The sequence below is a fragment of the Tinamus guttatus genome, unplaced genomic scaffold (assembly GCF_059628265.1).
Source record: "Tinamus guttatus ecotype Peru unplaced genomic scaffold, ASM5962826v1 Tinamus_guttatus_pri_ptg001602l, whole genome shotgun sequence".
NCBI classification, from domain to species: domain Eukaryota; kingdom Metazoa; phylum Chordata; class Aves; order Tinamiformes; family Tinamidae; genus Tinamus; species Tinamus guttatus.
In genome coordinates, this window is record NW_028290136.1 from 900,285 (window position 1) to 910,504 (window position 10,220).

The following is a 10,220-nucleotide window of genomic DNA, read 5'->3' on the forward strand; positions in this document are numbered from 1 at the left end:
ACTTTATTACCTTCTTAGCCTTTTCAAAGGAATTTGCTTTCACAAATAAAGGAAATTACTGGAATACATGTTTCCCCAAATTACTTGAGTAAATACTTGCTAGCAATTTTATGAAATATCTGTGTTGACTGACAAAAAGGATACATGAAGAAATTCAGTCATTGCATGAATGGTTGCAAATGCCAAGAGTATTATTAGCATTGTATGTATGTCCTATAACATCCTCCCTTTGTTTAATTTATACAGAAAGGTTTGTTAAAAGGGATTGGTGTTTCTAAATGCAGCAGTAAAAGGCCTGACACTATCTCTTTCTAAATAAAGAAGGTCCTCTGCATTGTGGTAGAAATTCTTTGCTAATTTGGGTGAAAGCAATTTCTGCTCTATGTAAAACAGAATTTCAGCTCTGTTGCTTTGTTCCTTGACTGTCATCCAGTTAGCGAAATGTTCTCCATATTTGTTGCTAAAAATTTTTGCCCAGTAGGTGGTAAGGATTAAAATGTATGATTTTTTTAATTGCTCTTCATCTAGTCTTTTAGAGAGTTAAGGATGCCTACTAACAGGTGTATGCTCCTTCCCAACCTTGCCTGACCTACTTACATATTTGATTTAAGAAACCAAATTTTAAAAGAATGTTTTTTCTGTCTCTTCTAAAACTATGTATATGCAAACCTCTTCTGAACTTGTTGTCTTGAATTTGTGTATAAGTAATTACAAGCCATCAGAATTGTAAGCATTTAGATAAACAGGATAATACTGCTTTGTAGTTGCTTGTATTGTATAGGTCTTTCAATAGATACTATTCCAATGACATCAATTTGCAGGAGACTAAATCCTGATTCTAGGCAAATGTTAATCAGTGTTTGCCACTCTTTATATGAATTGCCATTCTGAAATGTAATCTATTATGGATACCAACATCATTTGTACTTTTTTTCTGTCTATCTTTGTAGAAAAAAAATCTTTTTCACATATTTCAACAGTTTAGAACAAAAACAAACAAAAAAAAAAACTGTAGGAATACATTTGCTACCTCTACAAAAATAAACTTATTATTGAATTATAAGCATATGTGGATATCTGATCTCTTTAGAGTCTTTACTTGTGTTTCCTTTGTGAAATGAAAGTGGAAAACTTCCTTTGTGCATCATATTGGGTTTTCCTATATTTGTTCTTGTGTGCAGTTTGAGCTGTTTCTTTAAAGAATAAAGCATAAAAATAACTTTAGTACTTGAGTAATATTAAGAAGTTTATTACGCATTTAAAAGTCTCAAGTGATGTTAAAATTTTAGTGAGTTAGAAATAATGCTGAGTTTTGCACGCCTGCACAAATATGTGCATATGGATATGACTATAGAAGTCTTTGGCGTGACAGAGCTTAAGAAGGAGAGATACCTCACAAGGCCTGCTTTCTTCATTCATTGCTACTTATGATTCATCCTTTTTGTACTAAATTGTGGTTTCTCCATGTCAAACCAGCTTGTTTTGTTTATCCTATGATTCCTATATATGTTCAGAATCTTATTGAAAGTTATGATGCCTCCTTTCAAAAGACATATATGGAAGGTTTTCCATATAATAACCATGTTATTAAATGGCATCTGCTAATTGTTTTAGGTAAACGAGAAGCAGTACAAAAGCAATACAGAGACATGAATGAAACATGAGCACAGCTGACCTTTACCAAGTACTCCTGAATTCTTTATATTGGTTTGACATCGCTCTGTGAATCATATTTTGTTTCTTGCAGTGGAAGCTTCCATTTTCCTTTTAATAACAAGCACACTGGTTTGTACTAGAGCAGGCAGATTGAATCTGGATTTTCTCTGTGATCTGAACTGTTAAAATAAATACCACAGGGGTGTAATAGCATTGACCTCTGAAAGTTTCTTTTTTTTCCTTTGTATAGGATTCTTCTCAGCAAGGAGTACTGTTTTATAATGAAGATTTTTATAGTTTCCCTGCAGGTTATGCCACAGCTCTTGAAAGAGAATATCACTTTTCTTTAGTTATTATTGCACCATAGAACTATTGCTATTTATGAAATTTTCTATATCAGTGCTTTTTCCTTTACATAGTCAAGACTTACCACCACTTTGTTCCTTGTCCTGTGTGTCTGGATTCTTGTATAGAATAGCTGGTTCCAAGCTGTGTTTTATAGGCTACCGCAAAGGTTCTGGTCCCTTGCCTTCAGTACGCAGCCGATGCATTGCAGTACCAAAACTGCTGGAGGCTGTCTCACAAAGATGCTGGTGTGAAGTGCCTAGATTGCCTTTACACCAATGGTGTCCATAGAAGGGCAAAGCGGTCCCTGAAAACTTAATATAAATAGTCAGTAGGGAATGGCAGATGCAAGATATTGACTAATTTGAGTATCATCATCTCCATCCATAATGTGTACTCTTCTGAGAATAGGCATGTAAGGAAGATGTTTTCCTGATGAAGGAAAATACTCTTTGAATCTCCTTAGGCTATGTCAAAGAGTCCAGTTGGGGCTTTCTAAATCTTGAGCAGTTTCTATGATCACTGAAAGCATTCTGCAAAAGGTGGGAATCATCACCACCTCCAGCTATGTTTTTGAAGATAACTGATTGTGGTTGATTGATAAACTTGGAGCTGAACCTAGTCCTGTGGCTTCTTGGAATAGACCTTTGGCTATTCTGGAATCTTAGGCAGAGTTCATATGCTTTCTCAGGTAGTTGTTGAATGATAACTGGATCTATGCACAAAGTGGATAAGGGAAAGGCTGTGGACATGCTCTGCTTAGACTTTAGTAAGAAGACCTTTGACACAGTTGACCATTGCCTCTTGGAGAAGCTGGCAGCTCATGGCTTAGACAGATGTACTCTTTGCTGGGTAAGGAACTGGCTGGCAACTGGTCACGAGTGGCGTTCCCCCGGAGTCTGTGTTGGGGCCAGTTCTCTCTTTAATATCTTTGTTGATGATCTGGATGAGGGGACTGAATGCACCCTCAGCAAATTTGCAGACAACACCAAGCGGGGAGAAAGAGCTACTCTCCCTGAGGGTAGGAAAGTTCTACAGAAGGATCTGGACAGGCTGGATCGATGGACAGAAACCAACTGTATGAGGTTCAACAAGACCAACTGCTGGGTCCTGCACTTGGGTCACCAACCCCATGCAGCACTACAGGCCTGGGGCAGAGTGACTGGAGAGCTGCGCGGCAGAAAAGGATCTGAGGATGTTGGTAGACAGCCGGCTGAACATGAGCCATGAGTGTGCCCAGGTGGCCAAGAAGGCCAATGGCCTCCTGGCTTGTATCTGGAACAGTGTAGCCAGCAGGGCCAGGGAAGGGATTGTCCCTGTGCGAGGTGTGGTGAGACCGCACCTCGAATACTGTGTTCAGTGTTGGACCCCTCCCTACAAGCAGGACATGGAGGTGCTGGAGCGTGTCCAAAGGAGGGCAGTGAAGCTGGTGAAGGGACTGGAGCACAGAGTTTATGAGGAGCAGCTGAAGGAGCTGGAGTTATTTAGTCTGGCAAAGAGGAGGCTCTGGAGATGTTATTGCTCTCTACAACTACCTGAAGGGTGGCCTAGTGAGAGGAGGTTGATCTCTTCTTCAAAATAACTACGGATAGGACAAGGGCCTCAAGTTATGCCAGGGGAGGTTCAGGTGAGACATTAGGAAGAATATCTACATGGAAAGAGTAGTCAAGCATTGGAACAGGCTGCCCAGGGAAGTGGTGGAGTCACCATCCCTGGCAGTGTTCAAGAAACGTGTAGATGAGGCACTTAGGGACATGGTTTAGCAGGCAAGGTGTTGAAGGGTTTGCAATTGGGCTCGATAATCTTAAAGGTCATTTCCAACCATAATGATTCTATGATTCTAAGGGTGTGTTACTTCTTCAGAGAATGTTTTTTGGAGCAGATATTAACACTTAAGCTTACACAGCTAGATTACTTGCAGATCCAAATGTCCAAACTTGTAGGCCCCATACATTAAGCATCTCCAAGGCTGGACAACACAGGTGACTTCTTTTTGTTTGCTCTTAGGTTGCTAAAGCCCACACAGAGGTTTTTTTAAATGCACAGAAGTGAGATGTGAATGCTTATGATTTTGGAATTAGAGATTTTCATTGGTAAGGTTGTAAGTGGCTGCTGAGGTTACAACTGAGGGATCTCAGTGAACTGCCTTGAAAGAGCTAGGGACAGTGAAGGAATGCTTCATGGCTGATTCTGTGCTTTTTTTTTCCCTGAAATTCTATTTTAATTCCCAGCGTATTAAATAAGGAGTTGCCTTTCCTCCTGATAGAAAAGTCTTTATTTTATATTTATTCTTCCCTCAGACAAACAAGTCCAATCCTTTGGTCACAAATCGACCTTTGTTCTTACTTTCTAGTCTGGAATGTATATCCAAGTATATAGTATATCCAAGCTTCTTGTTCATGTAAGCATTCCAGCTAATTTACACTATGATTTTCAAGTTTTGGAATGACAATGCATTTTCTTAAAAGATATCTGAAAATGGTCAGGAGGGTTAAGTATATGCCTAGAATTATGTGTCAGTATTCACTTGTTTACTTTTCAGGTTCCCTAGACTGCCAAAACTTGAAAAACAAAAACAAACAAACAGCAATGTGGATTTTACACCGGATTCCCAATTTGTAGTTAGCCAAGAGGAATGGGAGGAAAGAAGTTTCTGTATTTCTTGTAATAGGGATTTATTGTAAGGGTCCCTTATTCAAGACAAGGAACTCTTCATTAAAACAATAGTAGATTTATTTATTTATTTATTTATTTATTTTAAACCAAGATACAGTGGAGCTAGTGCAGCCAAAACAATATTTCCTGCCTCATTTACCCGAAGAATGTCCAAACTTAGGAATTGAGACCTGAGTCTTTCTGTCTCATCGTCGCAGGCCAGCTGTCAACTGTTCCAGTTTCTAGGCTACTTTAGAACAGGCCGATTCCAAATTATGTCACCAGCTTAACATGGAGCATGGCGCTGAGTGAGCTTGCACAGAGCAGAGTTCTGCATGGCTACACCTTTCAGCATGGCTACGTCATCTCATTTGTGTGTTGTGTCCCAGGAAAACCTCTCAAAAATTTCTGACACTTGCCATATCCCGCTACTTGCATTTGAGTTAAGTTCCCGTTTTTCTAGGTATAGAAATACCACCTTTATTCCTGGGCCAGCTTAGTTGGTTTTCAAATCTTCTCCTCTTATGTGTTCTCCTACACTGTGAATTAGCTGAGCATTGTTTAAAAAACACAACCGCTCCAAGACATTTTGTGGATGTAGTATGAATGAATGCAGACTGTTACAAAATGCTGAAGTTACATTTTTCAGTTAACATTGCTGTTCATTTTTTTTAGCAATCTCACTTGAGAATATAGCCCTTTATGCATCAGGTTTTTTTTCACCTGTTTTTCTCTTATCCTAAAGCCAGTTGTTCCTATAGCTTTAGAATGTAATCAAATAAAGATTTAGAATACTGTTTAAGGTACTGTTCTAAAATAAAGATTTTTTTGAATTGTGTTGCAATACGGCAGCAAAAACTAAATCAGGGAGACAAAGTCTAAACTTTTTTGTGTGTCTTTTTATTTCTTTGTTCTTCCCACACGCACGTTATTTCTTTGACTGAATATGTTTTTAATGACTCATGATGTACCCATGAGCAGATTTAAAGGATGCTGCTGATATTTTAAAGCATGCCCACTAATTCTGAATGTCTCCAAGAGTATGTTGGATGAACTCATTCCTTATTAGTTTGAGGGAATAATGCAATAATTAATACAGCTCAGCCTTGGCTTTATCAGCCGTGTGGCTGATATACATTCTTAACACAGCAGCCAATTTGCTTTGGTGCTCAGTACAATGAAGACCTTGAACTACTGTAGCAAAAGCTGCTGTGCTGTTGTATGGGCTTAACAACAATGATAAATATCAGCAAGGACAATAGGTGAAATGTTAATATCCAAGTGTCTAAAGATAATGACTTTCAATAAAACACTGTGATTTGAAAAGGCTATGAGAGGTCTTTAGCTTGCATTTTTAAAGCTTGGGGTTTGGGAGAATAACCAGTTGCAGCCGTAACAGTACCATCGTATTTTTAAGTTGGGGAGAAATGGGCAGTAGGCTCAAATTAAGTAGTGCAGTCTGATATTACCTCCTAAAGCTATTAGTGCAGGATACCATTTTAATTGTTTCTCTCTTTCTAACTTTGTTTTAGACTTGCCACCCCCTCCCGTGCCACCTCCAGCTATAAAATCACCAACCGGCCCGTCCAAGTCGCAGCTGGAGGTGCGGCCGGTCCTGTTGCCAAAACTCGCTTCGATAGAGCCGAGGACGGACAGATCGGCAGAACGAAAGGGAGTGAGCTACAAGGGGCGGGAAGGGGCGGAGGGGAGGCAGCACTCGGATGTGCGGACAAATTCGGGAGAGCGGAGAGAAACACAGGACCAGCAAAGCGACGGGAAGCTGCGAGGAAATAAAGCACCAAAACGAGAAGGCACACCAGCAAAAACTCATCTTCTTCAAGGTTGTTTTGCATGTTCTGAGTTAAATAAAGTGTTGAGCATTGAGCAGAGGGCAGAGGCCGTCTTCAAGGTCTCACACACTGCTGGCGAGAGTGCAGTTGGATCTGCTGAATTGTGACCATTCGTCTGAAATTACACAGTGCTACTGCAGGTCACATTGCTGAGTCTCATTAGGGCAAAATGGAAACAAAAGCTTATGGAAAACACAGATTGGCTTTCTCCATCTTAACATTCCTTATGCCTCTGTCATGTATGAAAGCTAATTTGAATGTCTGCATTATTAAAACTCAGTTTGAAAAATGCAGGGTCTAATATTCAGATGCAATATGCTCCTTATTCTGGTAAATATCATGCTTTTATTTCCTTCTACTCAGGCATATGGAAAATGTATTGCACCATTTTTTTTTCTTCATCTTCCCATAGAACATAGACCAAGGATCATAAATTAAGATGAAGTGGACATTACTCATAAATTAGTTTTCCTGTGGTGAACGCTACATTGTGAATATTATATATTTCCTCAGGAGAGCTTCTGTAGTTTTATTATGGAAACAATCTTATTTCCTGTTCTTGTCAGGCATATTTTAAAACCCTTTGACAACTATAAAGAATAAGACAAATGAACAATATGCAGAAGTTTTAGGATCACAGTATCTCAGAGCTTATAAACATAACAGTGTATGTATTTCATTATACAGAGGACATCCTGCCATATTCTAGACCAACGTTTCCAACATCAAATAATCCCAGAGATCCCAGTTCTTCCAGCTCTATGTCATCAAGAGGATCAGGAGGTAGACAGAGAGCAGATCAAGCAAACATAGCTCGGAGGAATGTTGCAGAAATGCAAGTACTGGGAGCATATGAACAAGGAGAAGAAGAAGAAGAAGAGCTGGAGGTGAATGCATTTGCACTACTAGAGATAAATAGAGTTTTCACTCTTTAGATAGACACCAAGAAAAAAAAAAGTTTTACTTCGCTTTGGAAAATTAGTAAATTGCTCTGTCCGTTATCGTTATGCCCCATCAAGATGTATCAAAAATGTAAAAAACAAGTAAGATGTGATAAAGTGTAACTAACTATCTTCATACTAAAAGTTATGGAACACAGCTTGCAGAAATAAAATATTAAAATGCAGACTTTATATTATCCAGATTGTTTGAAATGTGAAAATAAAAAAGTAGATTATCTAAGAACACCTTTACACTTTTCTTTCACATTTTTTTGAAAGTTTGTAACTCTAGATAATACTCTAGTATTAAATTGAAAGACATGTAATTTCCCTCCCCCTTTTTCTTATTTTGCCTCCCCTGGTATTAATTTAACTTGAATCTTCATTCTGGAAGGGGTACCCAGCAGGCAACCATGTTGTTGAACATAATTATAAAAAGTAATTCTTCTTTAAAGTTAATGAATCTCTACAATGGATGTGAAACACACTTTAATAATATCTAACATGTAGGTATTGATTTTTGTGTTTTTACAGGAAACAGAAAGCTGAAGACGACATGAGAAGTACTGTAACAGGCTTTTAAAATCTAATCAGAAAAAATATCACTTAAGATGCCTCAAGTCTGATGATATTTGACGCCAGAAATAATCTTCAGTGCAATCAGAGTGTACAATTTTTCCTTTTTTTTTCTTTCTGCCATCAGAATGCTAGTTTTTATTTTACTATTTCTTTGTAAACCCTCCTCCTTAGGAACGGCCCTTGCCTCTCCCGTAGCGCTCAGTGCATCACCGTCACTGCCCAAGAAGGCAGGTAAGCTGCTCTTCGTGGTGCTTAAGCCGGCTGCTGCTTCAGGATTAGAACAGGAGGGGTTTGCAAAAGCTGGAACCCCTACATTTTGCCCCTCAAAAGCAGCGTGCAGTGCACTGCTCATACACTAAAGAGCCAATCGATAATGTTTTGTACACCATTGGGTAACAAGTTGCATAAAGCGAACATCATGCTCTTACTGGAGCGATTTTCCTGTAGTCTGCAGTTAGTGCAAATGGTATCTCGCAGTTTCAATATGGACTGCATTTTGTTTTTTGCTAGTTTCTTGCTAACCTTTTGCAGAAGCAAGAGTTTTACAGATGCAACTAGGATCAATTTGGGGTGAAGTGGCTCTTATTGTAAATATGTACTCATTTTAAATCCCCTGTGGTACTTTAATTTGTGTTTCCATTTTCATCATTATGTATGTTCTTATTAAAAATGTCCTTTGGGATTGGCAGGCAGCAAGCTGATATAAACGCTATTTGTCTAGTCATGGCATGAGGAAGTTTATCTGAAACTTGTTTTAATTTTCAGCCTCAATAATGCCTATAAAAATAAGCAAGGAAATCAATGGGCATTTTTAATGATCATGGATAATATCATTAACTGTTACTGGCCCAAATCTCAGACCTCTACTTGTCTCAATTCACCTTAAATAAGAAGTGCCACTTAAAGAAGTTTTGTTTGATCTTGGGGGTTATTTTTTGTAATGCACTGCTTATCTTTTTTTTTTTTTTTTTTGGTTTTAAAAGCACAATCACTAAACTTTGTTTGTAAACCATTGTAACTATTAACCTTTTGTCTTATTGAAAATGTTAAGCATTTGTTTGGGATATTTTTCATCTTTTTGTTAATGCTCTATGTTTGTATTTGGAGTATTTGAATGATGACAGATGGTAAAGTAACAAACCTAAATGTGGGCCATAATCAGAACACTTCTCACTTTTCCTGGACTTACAGAAAATTCTCAATTTTGCTGTGGCCTCTCTCAACATTGGATTTTCATCAAAACTAAAATGGAGGCATTAGTTGCATTGAATTTGCCAAATGATGTCTCTGTCTGTAGATTTTATGATCTTTTTTGTAATTGCAAAATTTATTTGTCATTGGTGCTAATGGAAAATTGTGTGTTTGTTTATGGACAGCTATCAGGACTAGCCCCAATGAGAAAAAAAAGAAGAAAAAAAGTGTTTTGGTGTTTACCGAAGACTGAAATTTTTCATTTAGCTAATTTTTAAAGAACAGTTACATAGAAAGGGTGTGCAGTACTAAAGGAACAATCCATGTGATTAATGTTTTCATTATGTTCATGTAAGAAACCTCATATTTTAGCCATAATTTTGCATACTGAAGATCCAATAATCAGAAAAGTAATTTTTGTCACATTATTTATTAAAAATGTTCTCAAATACATTATTTTTCTTGTGTAGTTTCTTGTGTTTCCTGAATTTTATTTTTAAGGCCAACTCTGACTTTATTTTTGATTACCTTGAAATCAGATTTCTAGGTGCTTCCTGAGGTGTGACAACTGATACCTCTTTTTTCCTGCCAATATCCAAAGATGAAGAAAATATCTATCAACAGTAGCATTCACCTCATAGGTGAGACACTTCAGTTAAAAATGAAATAATATTCAAATAGTTAAAGGGAAGGAATATTAGGAGTCTTAGGAGCCTGCACAAATACAAGGTTTCTAAGTACCTACTTCTGCCTCCTCCACTGTAGCCATTTTGGGGCCTTCTGCAGAATCCAGCTGTGGATTTATGACTGAATAGGTCATAATACCTTTCCTTTCCAGCATTTTTGTAATCCTTTATCCTTACTGAATCCTCCATGCCCCTCCTTCCTTCCTCCTCTGTTATTCCACAGAAACCTTCCTTGTCTTTTTGAGTGTCTGACAGCAGGACCCTAAGATACTGCAGAATACTGATAGAGCACCAAGTATCTCACTGCAGAAGATTGC

At 38.0% G+C, this 10,220-nt stretch overlaps 1 protein-coding gene across 1 annotated transcript in view; it reads left to right on the forward strand.

Annotated features, from left to right (window-relative positions):
* The window catches only part of ROBO1 (roundabout guidance receptor 1), a 498,318-nt gene extending 488,648 nt beyond the window's left edge, over positions 1-9,670 (forward strand). Inside the window, exons 28-30 of the mRNA XM_088539356.1 lie at positions 6,189-6,497; positions 7,194-7,393; positions 7,982-9,670. Coding sequence (XP_088395482.1) covers positions 6,189-6,497; positions 7,194-7,393; positions 7,982-7,996 — 524 coding nt within the window. The 3' untranslated portion in view covers positions 7,997-9,670. The remainder of the gene's footprint in view (positions 1-6,188; positions 6,498-7,193; positions 7,394-7,981) is intronic.
* Positions 9,671-10,220: the final 550 nt, after the last annotated feature.